General features: G+C 51.6%; 1 protein-coding gene across 10 annotated transcripts in view; it reads left to right on the forward strand.

Annotated features, from left to right (window-relative positions):
* Positions 1-20,643, forward strand: part of ADAMTS13 (ADAM metallopeptidase with thrombospondin type 1 motif 13) — a 33,260-nt gene extending 12,617 nt beyond the window's left edge. For 7 of the 10 annotated variants that reach the window (XM_044992291.1, XM_044992290.1, XM_044992293.1 and 4 more), the window contains 24 exons: positions 1,443-1,577; positions 1,861-2,011; positions 2,725-2,829; positions 3,458-3,609; positions 4,260-4,323; positions 5,187-5,313; positions 5,419-5,567; positions 6,150-6,270; positions 7,043-7,123; positions 7,404-7,585; positions 9,022-9,157; positions 9,997-10,126; positions 10,215-10,394; positions 10,953-11,142; positions 12,479-12,596; positions 12,980-13,109; positions 13,228-13,407; positions 13,817-13,996; positions 14,800-15,004; positions 15,546-15,894; positions 16,684-16,830; positions 18,685-18,861; positions 19,171-19,355; positions 19,601-20,643. In XM_044992291.1, the coding sequence (XP_044848226.1) occupies positions 1,443-1,577; positions 1,861-2,011; positions 2,725-2,829; positions 3,458-3,609; positions 4,260-4,323; positions 5,187-5,313; positions 5,419-5,567; positions 6,150-6,270; positions 7,043-7,123; positions 7,404-7,585; positions 9,022-9,157; positions 9,997-10,126; positions 10,215-10,394; positions 10,953-11,142; positions 12,479-12,596; positions 12,980-13,109; positions 13,228-13,407; positions 13,817-13,996; positions 14,800-15,004; positions 15,546-15,894; positions 16,684-16,830; positions 18,685-18,861; positions 19,171-19,355; positions 19,601-19,759 (3,733 nt within the window). In that variant the 3' untranslated portion in view covers positions 19,760-20,643. Of the gene's footprint in view, positions 1-1,442; positions 1,578-1,860; positions 2,012-2,724; positions 2,830-3,457; positions 3,610-4,259; positions 4,324-5,186; positions 5,314-5,418; positions 5,568-6,149; positions 6,271-7,042; positions 7,124-7,403; positions 7,586-9,021; positions 9,158-9,996; positions 10,127-10,214; positions 10,395-10,952; positions 11,143-12,478; positions 12,597-12,979; positions 13,110-13,227; positions 13,408-13,816; positions 13,997-14,799; positions 15,005-15,545; positions 15,903-16,683; positions 16,831-18,684; positions 18,862-19,170; positions 19,356-19,600 lie in introns of those variants that run through there. The other 3 variants (XM_044992292.1, XM_044992297.1, XR_006574143.1) reach the window with 3 other exon arrangements.

Genomic DNA, 20,643 nt, shown 5'->3' on the forward strand with positions numbered 1-20,643 from the left:
TTAAACTGGTGCCCCTATGCCCAACTTGGGGCACAGCCACCACCCCCACCTGTGGACCCCCAGAAGACACCCCCCCATTGCTGACACACACCAAGCTTTGTACGTAGCAGACACTGTGGCAGCCCAGGCTCACAGCCCGGGGTGGGAGGACTAGGCAGCAAAGGATACTGAGCCCCCCAGCCTGCCTCATGGCAGCGGAGAGTCACAGTTCCCTGCAGAGACCCCCGTGCCCTCTCCCTCATGCAGAATGCGCCGCACCGGCGCAAAATTTTCGGGTGCCCTGCTCAGCCAGGTATGCTGCGTGTGCCTAAGGACAGCCCTGCTCAGGTTGCTTGAAACCCAACTCCGGAGAGAAGGAATGGGAACGAGGGGCCCAATTCTGCAAGGTTCTGAGCTCCCTTAACTCCAATCGTTTTCACTGGGAGCTGAGGGCACTCATCACCTCAGGAGGTACTCAGCACTCTGCACAGGGTCCTCCGTCCTCGGCTCAGTGTGCCACCAGCTGGATTCCAGCCCCTCAGAGGGCACAGGTCACCTTTGCTAATCGATGTGGTGGGGTCTCGGTCCAGAGAATGGTGGTGACTCCCGGTGTCATGGCGGGGCGCGGTGACGAGAACATCGTGCAGTGAGTTACCTTTGGGTGGGGTGAGGAATAACGAAGGGAAGACTGGTGATGTAGAAAAACACAAAACAGAGGCTGAGATTTATAATCCCTGCTCCAAATTCTTGGCTGGTGTAAATTTGTGCAGCTCTGGTGACATCAGCAGGCCTGTGCTCATTTACGCCAGTGGAGAATTTGGCCCGTTGTTTTGCTTGAGCCATGTCATTCACATCCAAACGTTTCCATCAGCCTCAGGTATAATGGAGCCTCTTCATCACCCTTTCCCCAATCCTTCGTCCCTCTGACCCTCTTAGCCTGTGTAAACTCTTCAGCACAGAGACCATCTTTTCCTAGCTGTATGGACAGTGCCAGGCACAAGGGGGTCCTGATCCTGACTGGGCTTAGAGGCACTAGTGTAATGTCAATAGTATCCAGTAAGCACTAGCGTTCTGCAGGAGAAAGCGCGGTGTGCTGTGGGGAAAGGGAGGGAGATGGAATTAGAACAAAACGCAGTGGAAACTTCAATATTAATTAACGCTTTGCACTTCCCTCCCGTTGCATCTCTCCACATTGGCCTGAGAGCACTTTATAAATGATGAATTACGCCTCGTACCGCTGCCACGTAGCAGGGAAATACTATTGACCCCCTTTTACCAACGGAGAAACTAAGGCACAGAGAAGGGAAGAGACTTAGCCAAGATCACTCACGCGCTCCCGGAATAGAACTCAGGAGCGGTGGCTCCCAGCCGGGGGTTGAAACTGCGCTCGGTTCCTACAATTTAACACCAGGAGATCAGCTGGATAATATCAGTAATGCCCCACCCCCAATCTCTTGCGGCAGTTTTGGAATCCATCACGACGGCGAAGGAAACCGGTGCAGTGGGAGTGGCAACGTCATGGGCTCCGAAGGCAGCCGCAACAGCGTGGACCTGGTCTGGTCGGAGTGCAGCAGAGAGCAGTTCCTTGCCTTCCTCAGGTAGAAGGAACCAGCTGTTCTCCAGGCTCATCTGCATGTCTGCGCTGGGGGGAGGAGAAAGGCAAGGAACAAGGTGGGGGACTCGTGGAGAGTGAGGCGCTGTTGATTTTTGGAGTGAACAAGTGGTGGAGAGAGCAGACCTCTCTGAGCCTAGGGCAATGCTCACGTTTCCTGGGACGCCGGTAACGAACTCCCAGACTGAAGGCCTCGTGCCTGGGTTAGCGTATGTGCGTGTCCTCGCTGTCTGTGTGCAGGAAAGCGATGTCTCTTGTGGTTTTCCCAGGACAGGCCAAGCAAGCTGCTTGAATGATCTGCCGGACCTGGAGGGCAGCATCCCCGGGTGGAAGCCTGGCTTATATTACGGCGCAGACGAGCAGTGTAAAATAGCCTTTGGAAGCGCAGCCGTGGCCTGCACCTTTGCCAGGAATGACATTGTAGGTACAACACTTTCCACCTGCTCGTGCTTCTGGCTGGTAACGGCCACCCCCGAAGTACTGCAGCTGGGACGGGCGTGGTGGCGCAGCAGGGGGGTGGGCTGGCATTGAGAGGAGCTCTCCCTCTTCCCTCTCTTGTTCTACTCCATCTCTTTGCTCTCCGGATCCCCCTGGGCCCCTCCCTTGTACAAGACTGTGTGGCTCCCTGCTGTTCGCAGGCCATGCGCAGCATCATTAATGCGTCTCATTAACAAGGAAACACTAATCCGGCTGCAAACCTCAGCCGCCGCGACCGACCCTTGTCCTGTGCCATAACGATTGGCAGTGCCAGTCACTGGAAGCGCCTACAGTGCCTGCCACGTGCAGCATGGGCCTCATCTCTTTCCACTCGAAATGGAGACGCTCAGGAAATTGCCTGAGCCCTTGGGATTTGGAGGGGGAGAGCAGGTGCTGGCTTCCTGCTAGAAGGAAGCGGGTGGGTGGGTGTGGGTAAGGCATGCTTGTCTTCCTGCTGCTCCCTGGTATCCTGTGAGTGCCGAGCACACACACAGCCATGGCCCGGCCTAGGGAGGCCATCTACCGTGGTCTGCAGTGTTCTGGCTGGGAGGCGCGGGGGTCCTGTGTTGGTGAGATGGGGGCGGGAGCTCAGGTTGAGTGACTGGCACAGCAGCCTCGGGCACGCGCTGAGCAGCCTGGCGTCCCTGCCCTCCCAGGACATGTGCAGAGTTCTCTCTTGCCACACCCATCGGGCTGACCAGACCAGCTGCACCCGCCTTCGTGTTCCCCTTCTGGATGGGACCGAGTGTGGGATCAACAAGGTAAAGAGTCTCCAGGCGCTGCGAAGATTGGAGGTGGGAGTGGGTGGCTGCCGGGCACATGGTGGGGCAGGGGGTGACTGTAGGGCACACTGGATGTTTGGGTGGCAGAGTGGGTGGCTACAGGGCATAGTGGATGGCTGGTACAATGGGACGAATGAGCTTTCCTATGTAGAGAGCTAAGTCTGAAGAGTGATGGAGAATCCACCACCACCCTTGGTAAATTGCTCCAAGGGTTAATTAACCTCATTGTTAAAAATTTGCACCTTATTTCCCATCTGAATTTCTCTGGTGTCACCTTCCAGCCGTTGGACCGGGTTAGCCCTTTGTCTGCTGGACTGAGGAGCCCGTTAGCAAATAAGCTATCGGCCTAGGATGTTTTCACTGTTTGTCCCCCACAGGAGGTAGAGCTGGAGGAGATGCCTCGCTCAGCTCCTCCCCTCGCGATTTGGGGTCCAATTTTCCTCCCCTCCCGTCCCGTCCCAGACAGGGGAGCGACTGAGGCACGAGATACTGTACCCTTCCAGTTGCATTTCTCCCAGCCGAAGGGGCAGAGCCCCTCCCCCCCAGCTCCCTGTGGTATTAGCTGGGGCACTGCTGTTGCTGATCCCTGTGGTGTTCTGGGTTGCAGTGGTGCTCCAAGGGACGCTGCAGCTCTCTGGAAGAGCTGAACCCTGTGGCAGTGGTGCATGGGCAGTGGTCCAGCTGGAGCCCCCTCACCGCTTGCTCCCGCAGCTGCGGAGGAGGAGTCGTAACGAGAAGACGACTCTGCAACAACCCCAGGTAAAGACTTTCCTCTTTCCCGGCAGCACGGTTGGAGGTGCTCGCAGGGTCCTCCAGCTGTTTGCAGGCCCAAAGTGTCCGTGCTTCCACTTGTTTAACATGTTCGAGTTCATTTAAACGTGGGCTGGCGTCCTGCCCTGTACCCAGCTTAGGACGTGCTGCATGTTTTGCCAGTGTAACAAGTCCCTTGTCTCTCTACTGACCGTGTGTATCGTTCTCAGGTCTCGGTGCCTTTCCGCTGCCCAGGTGTGTCATTGTCCGGATGAGTCTTTTCAGTGCCTCGATCCCTGTATCGCTCCATTCTTCTTCTTAGCATAGGCGCAACGTGCCTCAGGTGGCACATGAATAGGGTTCATCACTGAATTTGGTCTGCTGGTTGGGTCATTAGCTTCCCCGGCTTGGGGGTGCGACGTGAACGCTGATCCATGCCCCCCGTCGCTCCACTGATTGGCTGCATCACTGACCCGTGTATTTGTCGTTTCATTAGCCGGCTCGGTGTGGCTGTCCACGAGCCAGATCTTGGTGCTGCGGCCAGGCGCTCCCGGACCCTGTGTATTTGGATCATCAGGATCCTCTGTCTCCTCACTGTGGGGCAGCTCTTCCAGCCTCTTGCCTGGCTGCCTGCGGACCCACATGTCTGTTGTTTTCAGGCCGGCTTTCGGGGGTCAGGAGTGCAGGGGAGCAGACCTCCAGGCTGAGATGTGCAATACGCAGGTAGGCTGCCTTCTCTCGCTCCGCAGGCATCACACACGTGGCCAAGCAATGCACTGTCAGTTTATACGCCATTTTTAACCCTTTAAGAACTGTACCATCCAGGGCCACAGCTTTCAGAGCTGAAACAATTGATTTCCCTGGGAAGGAAACCAGGCGTTGGGCATGGAGTCTCCAGCTGTGTGACAAGACAGGTATTTGTTCTGCTGTCACTGAGGCCAATTACTGACTAACAACTGACCAGCCCCATCAACGTGAAATAAAGCATCTTATCTGGGACCCCTGAGAGAGCCGCCCAGGTACTCCGAGGGAGGGGTAATTCCCAGCTCTAGCATGGAAGCGGCCATGATGGTGCGGGCGACAGCAGGCGTTAGGCACTTGAGTACGGACCTAGGGTCTTGGACGGGATTGTACTTGGGCAGCCGGCCTGTCCCATTGCCTGTGTCGCCATGGCAAGACGGCAGCTTTTAGCGCGATAGCTCAATCAAGCTGAAGCTCAGTCGAGCTGAAGATTACCCCTCTAGCTGCAGTGTACATACCCCGAGTCCTTTCAGTGCAGGGCTGTGCTCAACAGCCGCCATGCTTGTATTGTTCACATTTGCCCCAGACATTTATTTTGGATAAGTAGGAAAGATAACATCATGTGCAAACCATCTGTCTCCCATTCCTAGCCCATCTCCTCCTCCCCAACTTCTCCTGCAACTTCACTTCAATGGGCTAGTCTTCTTCACTTGCTATTTTTCTATTTGCTGATTTTTCACCCCAGAGGTGGCTGCACTTAGGTAGTGGGTGAAGTGGTTCCTGGGATTCTGCTCTTACTGTATTCCATTTCACTTTCCTTGCATAATACTCTCCCTCTTCCATAGGCCTGTTTGACTTCCCAGTTGGAGTTCATGGCTGAACAGTGCACAGCAACAAATGTAAAGCCGCTGTATCTCATTCCAGAAGCCCCATCTTTTTATAAGTGGACATTGGCTGCTGGTTATGCCAAAGGTAAAGAGGGAGAGAGAGGGACAGAGAACCCCCAGCGTGCCATTGACTCTCTTGTGCCTTTTTGCTTGAGTAACTCTGCCTTTCTCACCATGTCTGTCACCCCAGGGGATACCCTGTGCAAACACATGTGCAAGGCAGAGGAGAAGAATTTCATGGTGAGCCGTGGGGTCAGTTTCACAGATGGAACCAGGTGTGAGCAGAGCAACCACAGAGCTGAAGCGGCTTTCGATCTGTGCGTGATGGGCAGCTGCAGGGTAAGGGTTTTCCTCCCCGCAAGTGGATGGTGGATCCAGGCCAAGCTTCAGACATAGGATCTAAATGGTCTCAAAGGAGCCACCTCCTTGAGGAATAAGCAAACTGCGACCCAGACTTGTGAGGCCAGCTCTTCTATAAGACCAGGATTTGTTAGGGCTGTTTGGACTTTTGGACTAACTAATTGAGCATCCCGCTTGCGCATCCAATACCAACCCTGATTATACAGTACGGTACATGTGTGTGTAATTCCTTCCTGACCAGTGCAGCAATCAGCTTATACCTTGATGCATGAGACTGAAATACCCTTGTTATGTTGTTAAGGTAAGTGGGCAGACCTGGACAGACCTAACTCTCCTCCAGGAGAGGTTTGCCCAGAGTCAAACAGTGGGGTCAGTGGCAAAATGAGGAATAGAATGTAAGAATCCTGACTCTAAAAGCCATGCTGTAACCACCATCTGCGCTTGCTTCCTCTGCCCATGCTCACTGGGGTAGCTTAAAGAATGTAACCCAGGAAATGCCACTTTGATCACTTCACCTGCTTCCCAGAATAAGCTGGTCTTGTGGCTCTCCCCTTTGCTCAGGTGTTCGGCTGTGACGGCAGGATGGACTCTGGGATGGTGATGGACTCCTGCAAGGTGTGTGGGGGAGACAACGCCACGTGCACCAGAGTGAGCGGCTCTTACACAGAAGGAAAAGCCAAAGGTCTGCAAGCCTCAGCTCCGCTCTCCACATCAGGGTCTATCTCGGTTGCTGGATGCCCCCAAAGCAGATGCCGAGCTCTGTGCTGTCCCTATGCAGCTTCTTGGATGTGGTTTTGCTTGTTTCGGTTTTGTATGGAATATGCTGGTGAAGGCTGTCAGAGATGGAGACTGATGAGATTAATGCTCATGCAGCCTGAGAGCTGGTTGTAGCCTGGGTTCCCTGCTGAGCCATTTGCAGTGTGGCTTCCCTTGTTGCCACGGGCAGGGATCCTGAACTCTGGCCTGGGGGGGAGAGCTCAACCTAGCTGAGTTCTGTAAAACAAGGGGGCTGCGTGAGCAGTAAAATATTGATCTGCCTGAGCTCGCCTCTGCCATCACCCTCACGTAGACGTCTCTGGAGGGTATCTTTAAAAACTGAAAGTGAGCGGAGGGCTTTGGTAGCTAGAGCGGAGGACGCTGAGGCCATGTTCCCAGGTCTGCCGCTGATTCAGTTAAGCTTTCTTGGCTCTATTCGTCCCAGGGGTGACTCTGAAGTCAGTGGAGTGACACCGGGGGGGATTTAGTTCTCTGTGCCTCCGCCTGTCCTTCCGTAGCATAGCGATATAATACCTACCATGCAGGGGAGTTTAGAGGGTTAATTACTGTCTGTAAAGTGCTTTGAGATCCTCGGAAGGTGCCCTGTGAGGGCAAGGACTGTAATTACAAATCCCCCCACTCCTTACAGAAGGTGCAGGAGTGAATGTGACCGCGTCTTCTCTGTGTTCGTTTCCCAGAGTATGTTACGTTTCTAGCCCTGCCTCACAAGAGCACCCTCGTCTATGTTACCAATCGCAAACCCCTCTTCACACATTTGGGTGAGTATAATGGGAAGGCTACCAGGCCGGTTTGGTTCCTGTGCCCCCAAAGACGCAGACGGTCTCGAGAAAAGGCAAACGGGGGGAAGGATCCTGGCGGTGCAATCTCATCACTTGTGGGGTACTCTCTGTAGAGGAGCGGGGGAAGCGCCATTACTTGGGATGTTTAAAATAGACCGGAGAGGTCACTAGTGGATGCATAGAAGGAAGCCATTGTCTCTAGTTGATTCTGTGAACACACAATACCTTTCTGCCCTGACTACCACTGTTGCTTCTCTAGCTGTGAAGGTCCAAGGTCAGTATGTGGTGGCCGGGAAGGAGAGAATCTCCTTGAACACCACCTATCCGTCGGTAATAGAGGACAACCAGATCAAATACAGGGTGTTTCTCACCGAGGACAACCTGCCAAGCCTGGAGGAAGTCCATGTCGATGGGCCAACCCAAGAGGACATTGAGATACAGGTAGCTCGGTAGGGCTGGAAAGGGGATAGCCAGAACTGGCTTGGGGCTGCGTGGCTCAGGGCTAAGACCTGCAAGGCAGAGTCTGGTGGTGGTTGAGGCTTTGCTGATTCCCCCACAGCAGCAGACATTGAGCTCCATGCTGGTGATGGCCTCCTTATCCTTGGAAATGGTTGAGCACATGTTCCCTGTGGGTTTTCTGAAGACTTAGGTGAAGGCTGGATGGGGGAAGAAAGGAGAAAACAGCGGAATCCTGGCAGCAAATCTCCCTTGTGATGCAAGAGGTCAGTTCCCTTCCCAGGAACAAACCTGGTGGAATTACAAGGCTGTTTCTCTAATTAAGCAGTTCCCATCATTCATTGCTGAGGTTCGTGCTCCAGTAGCAGACACACACGTGCTGAGGCAAAGCCACCCAGAAGAGGGATGTCCCTATCAGGACGTGAATTCAGATTTGGGTGTTAGTTTTTATGGCAGACTTAACCTGAGTTTGAATGATTGGAAGTGATAAATAGACCCGGTGTTAACTTGAAATGTTTACAAAGAGCATTGGCTTCATAGTGTCTATTCAGTGCCCAATGGATGGGTGTTCACAGCATAAGTCCCCCCACTACAGCTTGCTCTACTTGGCTGTCCCAGCAGAGGCAAGAGGGCTGAACTGGCCACAGAGACTCTACTGCCATCATAGGCAGACCCTCTGAGTTGGGTGCGGGTGCTGGTGGGGAGCAGCAGTGGGAGAAAAGATTGCGTTGTCCCTGCCTGTGCTGCAACACACAGAGATCGTCACACTCCAGGGCTTTTGACCCAGCACCTTTCACGAGCGCTACAGTATAATGAGAAGTGATAATCAGGATAACGAAGAGGCTGCAGACACTATTGGTTTCAGTTAATTTATAAATTATGGAATTAAACAGGGAACAGTCAAAGATGCGGGAAGGAATTTAATACAGATGATGCTATTTTGTGTGTAAGGGACTTCTGAGTAGGGCAGCAAGAGTTGATTGCCTGTACCATATAGAAAGGAAGTGTCGCAATTGGACCAGAGACTGTACCTGTGGCCAATCAGAAACCAGCACTGCCACGATTCTGTTAGTGGTAGCTGATTGGTTGAAAAGTTCTTTTAAGGCCTTATGTCCTAACTCTGAACCATTTTTAGAATGCTGAGTTTAGAAACTTTTATTAGGGAATACTAATAAACTGTCCAGCATGCTGACTGGCTGACAGAAATTCCATTGGCATTGGTACAACCTGGTGTTTATTAGAGGTGAGTATGAAAAGAAACGCCAGGTATTGGAGTGTTTGGAATCCACATCCAGATCTTGCACCCAGGTTCCATCTTTGCTATCCATGTGCTCAGACACATTCCTCTGACTTGATCTGCATACGCAACACCATACTGACCTGGGTTAAGCTCTAGATTTCTACGCTCTTCTCCTTCCCAGGTTTATAGGAAGTATGGGAAAGAATATGGAGATGTCACCAACCCAGACATCACCTTCAGCTACTTTATACCAAAGGAGAAACAGACACATGTGTGGATTCCTCAGTTCAGGACCTGCTCGGTGAGCTGTGGGGAAGGTGAGGCTGATGTGAGAACCAATGGTTAATTGGGGGAAGCTGCTCAGGCTTGTAGGTTGACTCGCTGCTATCCACCTACGTCCTCAAACCTTCTGGACTCAGTTTGCTTATTCAAAGAAATACGCTTGTTATCGCTTTCATACATTTTATTAAAACTTATTAAACAAACTAAAATTTAAAAAAGTGGCCAAATCTAAGCTGTTATTACTAATATTAACTTAAACTAAGAATACAGCAGTACGGCTATCAAATCATGATCGAATGAACAAGCTAGACTCAACAATGGATTGGAATTAGATCCTCAAATTAATCCTCCATATAACCAATCCTTATAAACTCCAGAGAGGATTCTAAGAAGGTGGCTGTGCATTTGGTTATAAACCCCAGCTAAAGAATTTGGTCAAAGTCCATCAAGTCTATGATTTAGAGCTAGTGAAGTGTCGTAATACTGAAACCAAATTATTACTTAATGTCTGATCTAAAGCTGGATGAATTTTTTTTGCACAAAACTTTTTTTCTTTCTCTTTTGGAACCGGGCTAACAATTGAACAGCTTCTCTTTTAGAGCCTTCCTCTTGATCATGAAAAAGTGACTTTAAAATCTTTCAAGATGAAACCCATGTAAGAAATAGAGTTTATATAAGGGCTGAATTCCCATATTTGTTCTTTCTCTGTCACATTTGGGGAGTCACTTTTGTCTTATTGGACAAAGGGAACTCACAGTTTCTTTCTGTAAGAGCAAAGACCAGCCCGTAAATCAGCCTAGAATTTCCTTTCCTTTTTTCAGCTGGGGACCTCAGCAATGGCGGTTCTAATATTTTACTGAACTTTTGTTCCCAGGGGTGCTACTGGTCGATCACTCCTGCTTTGACCAGACCAGGAATGAAATAACAGATGATCAGCTGTGCTTGGAGACTCCACAGCCCCCTTCCAGGCTGGAGCCCTGTGCCATGGCACCATGCCCACAAGGGTGAGTATTCCTGAACGGCCTTTGCCACCACTAAGCTAACGTCTCTTATCACTAGAGATGGGCATAGCTGGCTCTTGTCCTTTCACAGCTGGGTGGCGGGGGACTTCGGCCCCTGCAGTGCCACATGTGGGGGTGGAGTGACGGAGCGTCTGGTTCGCTGTATGAAGAAAGAAGGGGGCTTGATCCTGACTCTTCCCGATTCCAAATGCACGGATGCTCCCAAACCTGCCTCCACCAAGGCATGCAGCACTGAGCCGTGTCCCATAAGGTAATTCAGAGGCCCCCTGAATGTGCGTGTGTGGGGGGAATAAATCATTGACTCTGTCTCCCCTTGTTTTGTGTGACAGTCCCGTGGTCAGGGTGGGTTATTGCATATTCTTCATTCCTGAGAGCACCTTGTTCCTGCCCGGGCCACGTAACCGTTTCTGTTACTATGCCCGTCACAGTGACTCCTGCAGGGGCAGCGCTCCTCAAGCTGGGAGTGTGGGGACTCAGCCATGAGGGGATGTTTGCCCTTCCTTTCCAATCACAGAGACCAAGTGTTCTCCCCAGCGGCACGGCTCTTAATCGGGAGACGGTCTAAGTGTTGTCTAGGCTGGAGTAGGGGACTGGGAGCCAGAACGCCTGGGTTCTTTAGTCAGCTCAGCCACTACTTGCTGTGCGACCTCTTGAACGTATCACGTCACCCCTCTGTGACTCAGTTTCCCCCTATGTGAAATGGGAGTAGTAATCCCTACCTCCTGAAGCTGGTGTGAGGGTCAGCTGATTCACAGTGTTAATTAAAGTGCTTGGAGATCCTTGAGTGGTGCTATTATTTCCCATGTAGATGGAAGGAATCTGAGCCGGGCAAATGCTCTGCCATCTGTGGGATTGGAGTCACCCAGCAGAACGTGACCTGTGTCCAGATTCTTGATGGACTGGAGACCACAGTAGACGACAGCCTGTGCCCGGCGGAAGAGAAACCTCTCGCTTTTGTGCCATGTGTGGTTAACATCTGTCCTCTGGGCTGGAACACAGTGAGTACGCTGGCCTGGCTAATGGGGAACCTCACGCACTGACCCGCGGGGGATCCAGGCTGGGAAGGACCATTTTACTGCTGGAGGTTGAGAGGGTGTTATGCACACAGGACAGCTCGTTAGTCCAGAGTCCCATGTAGTCACTGCAGGAAGCCTTGCTCACCTTAGATAATGCTGCCGGGTTCATCAGGCTTTAGGGGAGAGGGGGGATTTAATTCTGGGAGGGGCCGGCTAAACCCTTGGGCATCATCCCACCCGCTTTCCTTCCCACGCAGCCATATTGCTCCAAGCAAAGCAGAGGCAGAAATGCTTTAGCATATGTCACAGAGAGCCCTCCCCTCATGAAATCACCTCCAGTAAAGAAACCCCGGTGCCGTCTGTCAGAGGGAGCCCAGCATTCGCAAACGGGCTGCAGAATGAAACTGGAAGCTGGAGGGGGAGTTGATTGGCTCTGGGGATTGTTAATGGGGTGCAGAGACTGTCCCCTGCAGGTCACTGGTTCTAAGCCAGCCTGGGTGAGGCGTGACTGAAAGTTATGACTATCTAAGGTAGGTCAGCGATCGGAGACAATGTGTGTCCATGTCAGAGACCCACCTGCACACTGGGAACCAAGAGGTGCCCTTGTAGGCAGTCTCAGACAAGGGACCAGAGACTTACTGGCTATGAAGTCTGGAGGGGCTCTCTCCACACGGCTCAGCCTTATTGGTGGGACCCTGTGAGGGAAACGTCCCTTGAGCGTGCCGTGCTGCTATCACTGTGTGGGATAAACACAGGGTTTGGCCTCCAGGGCTGTTGGGCGCCTTTCGCCAGCACTAAAATCTACAGGCCAGTGTCCTACTAAAATAGTTAAAAGGAAAATGCTCAAATCTGTCTCTCTTCAGTCACAGCGGGAGATTCTTGTGGGGGCTTAGACGCACAGCTTGCATCACTGAGGGGGTGTACTGGGGGTCCAGCTTTCATCACTGAGGGGGAGTCCTGGGGGTCCGGCTTTCATCACTGAGGGGGTGCCTGGGGTCCAGCTTTCATCACTGAGAGGGAGTCCTGGGGGTCCGGCTTGCATCACTGAGGGGGAGTCTGGGGGTCCAGCTTTCATCACTGAGAGGGAGTCCTGGGGGTCCGGCTTGCATCACTGAGGGGGTGTCCTGGGGGTCCGGCCCTGCACACCAGTTTGGAATCTGCCCCTGCTCCAGCGGAAGTGTGGGGAAGTGTCTGTGAGAGAGATCACAGGTGCTGTGGGCATGGTCCAGAGCGCTCTGACACGAATGAAAAGACTCCCTTGGTTCCCCTGGGCGAGCAGCAGCTGCCAGTCTCTTGTCTTTTGCTGCTCTGTTGGAAGCAGGACAGTTCGCCCTCACGGGAAGAGCTGGTGCCATTTGGGAGTATCCAGAAGGAAAATCGCTCGGTGCATGTCTGGAGCCCTCTCGTTGGCGAATGCACCGTGACCTGTGGCGGAGGTGAGATGCTTGTGACACTGCACAGAAACATTCTTTGTTCTGGGGATGAGCTCGGCAGCCTCGTGCCTTCGTGCAATTAACCTTTCACCACTGAGGAGTGGGGTGCGCATGTGGCTGTGGTCACAAGTACACAGCGTCTGGAAGAGTTAGGGGCGCGTGGCGTGGGGCTTGGAGCAAGGATGCAGAGCCTTCCCCGGTAACGTTCCTGGTTTCAATCCAGAGTAGGCTGGTACTAATATAAGGTTCCGGGAGCTTGGGCAGAGCTTGCTTGATCTATAAACAGCACTGAGCTCCAGCGCGTGAGGCTGCTGCTCTCATAAATGATCTTGTTTCAACAGCCGCATCCATGCCATGCTATCAGACTGTCTCCCCTTCCCCTCTAGGTGTGGCCCAGCTTCGTTATGTGTGTGTGGCTTTCGAGACCAAGGAAGAAACCCAAGAGAAACATTGTAATCAAGTGCCAAAGCCAGCGAGCAGGCTGGAAAGCTGCAATCCCATGCTGTGCCCTCCCAGGTACGAGACAGGTCTCTTTTCACTGTCAGCCCCCAGTGATGGGGTCAGCAGTTTCCCAAAGGGGAAGTGTTGTGTGGATCCTGGTACAGATGCTCTCTGCATTCTTGTCCCCCCGCAGTTGGGAGGTGAAGGAGCTGGCTGCATGCCCAGTGAGCTGTGGAGGAGGGAGAATACCACTCTCTCTTCGCTGTGTACGACAAGAAGGAAATACAACCCGTCCTCTTCCTCATTCCAAATGTGGTAGGATGCCCCGGCCAGACAGCACCAAGGAGTGCGGCACTGATCCGTGCCCAGCAAGGTGACTGCTAGTTGCTTCAGGGCCTGGGTATAACTGAGTGAAGCCCTCGCATGCTTATCTGCCATGGGAAATCTTAGCCCAATACCCCTGATACCTCACTACCTGGGAGCAGGGAGGAGCCCCGTTGTAACAAATCTGGGGTTGCAAAAGTGGACGCCACAGTTACCACCTAAATTGTGCTTAGACATTCCAGTACCCCAGGCATCTACCATGTGAACTAAAGGACAATCAGCTGTAGTCTTATAGGGCTGATAGCCTCTGCAGGCAAATCTCCCAAATAAGCCCATTAAGAAAAGCTTTGGATCTAGTTCTTTGGAGGTTGGACCCAAAATCCACCTTAGTTCACTAATGGCCGGGGGATGGCTGGCTGAGGGGTGGAATCACTCATTGATGGCTGCGTTGTTCCCAGGTGGCATTACAAAATGGACTCGTGCAGCGTAAGCTGCGGAGGAGGTGTGCTGCGCAGGGTCCTGTACTGTGCGAGGGAGGCTGGGGACAAGGTGGAAGAGATTGTAGCGGATGCACAGTGTCATGGTTTACCTCGCCCAGAGGAGCAGGAGCTGTGTAATCTGGAGCCGTGCCCTCCAAGGTCATTATAATCACACTCACCAAGATCGCGGGTGCCTGGGGGGAGAGGCTGTGTCTTTAAAAGTGCCATGGACTCAACCCGGTGTGGTCGGGGAGCCAGGTTACAGAGGGGACCTCTGGATTGTCACTCTCCAGAAGCCGGAGACAAAGTGCTTTTGTGTTCTAGAGAAAGGGTGAAGGGTGCTCACTGCCCAGTCACTTCTGACCCCGTAACTTCAGGACAGAGATGCATGGCAGGGTGGTAGCAGAAGCATGTTCAGCACAGGCTGGCTAGGAGGGTGTATGGCCTCTAGTATCTGTCTTTTGTTCTTGATGTTGCAAGAGGCTGTTTACTGGGCTGAAATAACACAAGAGTTGGTCTGTTCGGGATATGTCAGTTCCAGGGGGGTGGAAATATCATGAGAAGACCAGATCTTGACTCATTTCAGCCCGTACCTGTCTCCCTGAGGGGAGGGGGGAAAGGGCTTGTGATGCACATACTGTGAACACCCATGCAAATATTGAGCTCCCGGGGTTTCGGCAAAACCCGAAGATGCTGCTCTGCAGCTTTCAGAGGACTCACTTCCACACCAGCCCCAGATATTCTAACCTGGCCACAGGGACTGACTCTGTTCCAGGTACGGATTGGAGCCACGGTAAGCTGGGATGACCCCAGGCTGCAGTGTGCATGTGGCTCAGGAAGGGAGTCGATGGATGACTGGGAAAGTGGGAAGATGGGGAAGTCTCAGGGTGAGCTTTTTAGCCGGGGCTGGTGGGAGGAGGGGAATCAGTCCTCACTGAATTTTCTCCTTCCCCTTGGATCAGATGGAAAGTAACAGCGACTGGTTCATGTTCCTCCTCTTGTGGGCTCGGCATAGCCCCGCGATTGATCACCTGTGTCCAGCTCCGCCAAGGCCTAGAGACCGAGCTGGAAGAGAGTTCGTGTCCGGAGGCAGAGAAACCCCTCTCCAGCATCCCCTGTATCATCAGAATGTGCTCCTACCAGTGGGGTTTCAGTGAATGGACAGAGGTACCTGCTACCCTTCTAACGTGCAGCCCTCTGGCTTCATAGCAAATGCCAGGAGAAATAACTCCTCTCTCGCACGCTGCATGGTGTTCGCATCCATCAAAATACCAAACTGTTCCTAGGGATGTCATCCATCTTTCCTTCCTCTCTCCCTCCCCGAGCAGGGTATCTGTGCAGCCCCCATGTTGCTAGCCTTCTGGTCTTTGGCTGCGGTTTAAAAATGGCCCTTGCATGTTTTGGGGCGATGTGCTCCATGCAAGTCTTTTCTGAACTTTGGTCAAACCCTTCCCCTGTCAGACACCCACCTAATCACTATTGTGCACAAGTATCGATACATCTGTGGGTCTCAGGGTCCTTCGGTAAGGTGGCTCAGCACTATGATCTCCATTTCACAACTGGGGAAACTCAAGGACGTAGAGGTTAAATGTGTTGGCCAATATCAGTGGAACAGATGAGACGTGCATTTTAGCCATTGAACCTCCTTCCCCCTGCATAGAACTCTGACTCTGGATTTATAAAGGCCTCTGGGTTTCTTCCGCTGCAGTGCTCGGCGTCGTGTGGGAACGGCATTCAGATGCGGCACGATTTCTGCCTCAATCCGAAAACCCACGAGCACGTGAACCCCGTCTTCTGCATGCGCTCCCCCAAGCCCATCACGGTGCGTGGCTGCTCTGCTGGCCCTTGTCCTGAGCAGCCTGCGGTGGATGGGTCCTCAGGATCAGAACACCAGATACCAACCTCAGCTCTGAACCCGATAACGACAGCAGCCACCATTTATCCCGAGAGGCCAGAATACAAAGCCCTGGATCGTCTTCCAACCAGGGTGCTGGCTCCTGCACCCAAACGCCGCGAGGAGCTTTCAGCGGGAGAGGAGGACACCGATGAAGCGTACAGTTGGGTGGTGATTCCATAGGGTGATGTCCTTAGCCAGTACTCCAGCCAGGGGTCTGAGTCTCCTCCCGCACTCAGGCAGTGCTCTGGCAGGGAGCAGGGGAGCACTCCAGTACTGCAGTGGGAAATTTGTCTGGGTCAAGACTTCATAGTCCAGGCTTGTGATCATTGAAAATCAAATGAAATTCATTGCCGAGCTTAATTCCGGCCCACATCAAGCTCAGATCCAGGGCAGCTCCCTCCCAGCTCAGGAGGGTGAAAGCCCCAAGTGGGTACAGCACATTTGGTATGGCTAGTGGTTCTGGTGATGGGCAAGTTCTGCTCAGAGTTCACCTGTTCTGCTTTGCTGTGAAGAGCATCTCGCTAGGAGCTGCGTGGAACATTCATAGCACAAGCCAGAAGCCCCCAGTACGCACCTTGATTCAGGTTTGCTGCAGACTGAAAAGTCGGAGCAGATTCACTGATAGTCTTGCTGTGGGTCATGCCTTCCAGGCGCCATGGGCTACCCATCAGAAGGGAGTTACGAGCAACAGCTCTCTTCCCCGGGCCTCCTGCATTCTTTGAACTGCAAGCACCTCAGGGCAACAACTGTCTTACTGTGTGTCTTGTACAGAGGTCAAGCGCACTGTTGGCACGTGTTCAGGCGCAGTGATCGCAGTCTCTGCTCCAAGGAGCTTGCAGACAGTACGGTGCACGTGCTACGATGTATAGGGAGTGGTGTCAGTGGGGGTACGTTCCTCCTGCTGCACTGACTCATCCGCGGCATCTGTGCTTTTGGTTTTATTGCGCAGGTGTCTGTGGGAGGCTCTTCCTCAACTCCACTGGGGTTATCAACATGACCGGCCTGCAGGTCAGTGACTGCACGGTTTCCATCGGACGCCCCTTGGGGGAAGTGGTAACGGTCCAGGTGCTGGAGAGCTCCCTAAACTGCAGTGCAGGTACGTTCCAGAGGCAGCAGAGCTCACCCCTGGCAGGGGACTTCCAGAACCCTGCGCCTGCCTCCTCCTGGGAGTCCTGCTCGTCCATTGCTGGGGACAGGCACCAGGGTGCTCTCAAGAGAGGGTCTCCAGCTGTGGACCAGCCCAAGCGCGTTCACCCCTGAAAGGTTTATCTTTGCCAGGTGGGACTAAACTAAGCCATCGCCTTTTCTTTCCCGATTTTTTCTGATTTCTTCCTTGACTGGTGATCGGTACGTGCATGGTGGGGCAGGCTGGGGGTGAAAATTACTGCCCATTTTGGTCTGTTACAAAGTGATGCTTTTCATGTGCGATGGGCCCAGATGCTGCAACAATGGGGTCTGTGCAGGCTAATAACGTAAATCAAATCACTTTCATGGCTGATATTGACGAGCTTAAGATGTTAAGAAATATGGGTTGGAATTCCATGGCCCATCTGACACAGGAAGTCAGACCAGATGATCGTAACAGCCCCTTTCGGCCTTAAAAATGAAGGACGGATGCATATTCTGAGATTCTCATGATATAAGTGTAAGTTCCCCCAGGGGCTTCTCATTGAATCACAGGTCTTATGCTCCCAAGCGCAGTTCATTTACTGCCCGGAACCAGAACACATCAAATATTCTGTCATTCCAGATGACTACCTACTGGGAATTACTATAAAACAGTTTTTCAAAATAAAGCACACAGATGTATAGAAATGTTTAAGTCCAACCCAATAGCTCTTATGTAGAACAGTCTTACAGACTTTACAAGCAGTGTCTTAGACAGTGAATTACTAGGGCTGGCAATGAGTCAGTTACTGACAAAACAGCTGCTTCTGTTTTTAAGATTTCTTCTCCTGATCAAGAGTCCTCCCATCCCCAAATCTCTCCTGAATTGATCTCTTTGTTCTTGTTTATCTTGCCTTACACAGATTAGAAAATGTTCAGAGCAGAGACCACGTCATATTTATATTTGTAAAGCCCTGGATAAGTTGTGGTGCTACTTAAATGTTTTTAACTATCTTAATAAAGTGCGTCGTGTATTAGTGTTAATGTAGAAATGACCGCAGGGCCATGATGGAGCACAGGCCTTGGTGACAGTGACTCCAGCTTTGAGATGAGACATGAAATCAAGCTCCTGGCCACTGGTGATCATTAAAGAGTTCGCAGCCCCTTTTTAGCAAGGTATTAGTGACAGCCTCCTTGCCAGATTCCAGTGTGCACAATTATAAGCTTGCTCCTTAAAATATCCTTGTGGTTTCATTTAGATACCTGACTCTTCTTCACTTCTTTTCTTGAACTGTTACAGAGCGCTGTTGTGTGCTGTTAAACAGCTGCTGTGTTCCATGCCAGAGGTGCTGCATTTCACTGATGGGTGAAGTGATCATTACCTTAGTCTCTCAAGCAATTTCTTAGATCTGTAAAGTATACGCCTGTTGTATCTGACTGTGCCGTCACGACAGCGTGTGTGCTCTCATGTAGGTGTATAGTTTAATAATCCATGAGGCACAAGATTGCAAACAGATGTCACATGGGAATGTGCAGGCTCCTGCTGAGGACTTGGCATGACGCTGGGTCCTTTTTCCAGTCGGTTTTTTGCATCTGTCTTCCTCAAAGGGTTTCCATCTTTCCATTCACGTCTGTCCTTGGCTGTGACTTCAAAGTTATCACCATTTATGCCGCAGAGAGTGAGACTCTGCTTAAGGGAAGCGTTTTCATTGACCACCCTTCCTGCAATCATTGCCTCGGCGCTGGTTGTTTTTGCTCTTTCACGGATGTTAACCTTTGAGACTTTCTCTGTAAAGTACTTTGCGGTAAAAGGGTCCTTTATCACTATTGCATTTTATTTCAGGGGAGATCGTGCTGTTTTCTGAACGGATGATGTGGCGGACAGGCTGTAAGAAGCTGATGGTGTCATCCATAAACTCCAGGACCAACACATTGATGGTGAGACAGCGCCTCCTGCTGCCAGGGAATGGTGTTGTTCTTCAGTACAACAGCAAAGCAGCCGCAAAAAAATATTACCAAGGTACTTTGCTGAACTCTTCCCTGTGGCTTTCGGGCAGGGGCAGGGAAAGCAAGGCCCATTGAGTTTCACTGTGCAGTCCATGGCTGCCCATGGAGACCAGAGGGCCCAGAATATTGAATGTTGGGTACAGTCGTCTCCATTGGCTGCCCTGCTGTATTGAAGCCGAGTCCCTGAAAGATGCTTGCACATGCTTTGAGATCCTCTTCTGGAGTGCACCAGGGAACTTTCTGGGCATGCTTTATTTTGTATGGACGTACCAAACACAGTGTTCCAAACTGCTTTCTCTCCTATCCCGCTTCCCCATCTCAGACTGTGATGTGCAGCTGTTTGGTCCCTGGGGTGAAATAGTGAATCCCGGAGAGTTGCCGGACCCAAAACGACAAGTGGCATGTCGGACCTTTATCAACGTGGCTCCACGGTATCGCATAGCCATCCATGCCCTCTACATGGACCTGGGGGCTGAAAACAACCCCACACACTCCAATTACATCTCGGTGAGACAGCACCCTGGGGTGGGGCACCTCTAGCTCACGCTTTTCCCCTCACAGGCCCTGAGAAATTTGCTTCTACATTCGAGCTTCAAAGCACATTGGAAATCGTATAGAGTCAGTTCTGATCTCAGTTATACCAGTGTAACGTGATGCACTTCTCTGAGGTGTCCTGGCATAGCACAAACAATGCTCTTGCTTGAAAGAGGCAGGCTGCTATGTGATTGTGATTCATTCCTTTCTTTGTTCAGATACGCGATGTGAATGCCATGAAGACAACAGTGTTTCGTGGGAAACAGCTGTTCTTCTGGGAATCCACGGGGAGCCAGGTTGAAATTGAATTTAATGAAGGCATTACAGAAGATCATGTCAGTTTCCGAGCAGAGTACTGGGTCAGAAAGCCCAGATAAATGGAAACAAGGGACACCCCAGCCAGGGAAGCAGTGGATCAATTAGAGTCAGGACTCCCAGCGCTGCCACTGATTCACCGTTTGACCTTGGGCAAATCATTTAACCCCTCCACCTCAGTTTCCCCTTCTGTTTCATTGGAATAACAAGACCTGTCTACTTCACAGGGCTGTTCAGTTAATATTTGTAAAGCATGTGGAGATGCTCAAGTGAAAGCCATTATATAGACGTCAAATATTATGATTCTCTTAAAAGTTTTTTCCTGTCTCTCCCAGCTAGTCCTGAGACGACTTGCCTGTTTGAAACGAATGACTGAGAGACTGAAGCACAAGTGATGACTGTGATCTGCTAGTCTATGAGGTGCCACAGGACTCTTTGCTGCTTTTAATGTCACCTTGTTAGCAGGGTCTCATTTGCTCACAGTGCCTCAGCCTCCACCGATGAAGATGTAGATTAGAGCAGTTAGTGAAAGTCAGCAGCTTAACCCTTCAGCATTTTTCCTTTTAGCCGATGATACGAATGTGTGTCGCGGACGGATAAACCATTCAGAATTGATGGACCTGATGCTCCTTTACACTCTGGCAGTGTACAAGGACCCTAACATTTACACCCACTTTACTGTCAGGATGGTGGACAGGGGCCTTATGCATAAATAAGAATTGGGCACTATATGTCCGCCAGCAATAATAGTATTTCCCAATATTTAGGTAGAGAACTTGTCCTGCTAATGACGAACTCGGTGCCACAATAGACTCTGGCCGAGAGTTCCACAGGATGACTGTGCGTTGTGTGCAGAAATACTTCCTTTTGTTTGCTTTAAACCTGCTGCCTGTTCATTTCGTTTTGTGACCCCTAGTTCTTGTGTTATGAGAAGGAGTAAATAACA

Source organism: Mauremys mutica, chromosome 18 (genome assembly GCF_020497125.1).
Source record: "Mauremys mutica isolate MM-2020 ecotype Southern chromosome 18, ASM2049712v1, whole genome shotgun sequence".
NCBI lineage: Eukaryota > Metazoa > Chordata > Testudines > Geoemydidae > Mauremys > Mauremys mutica.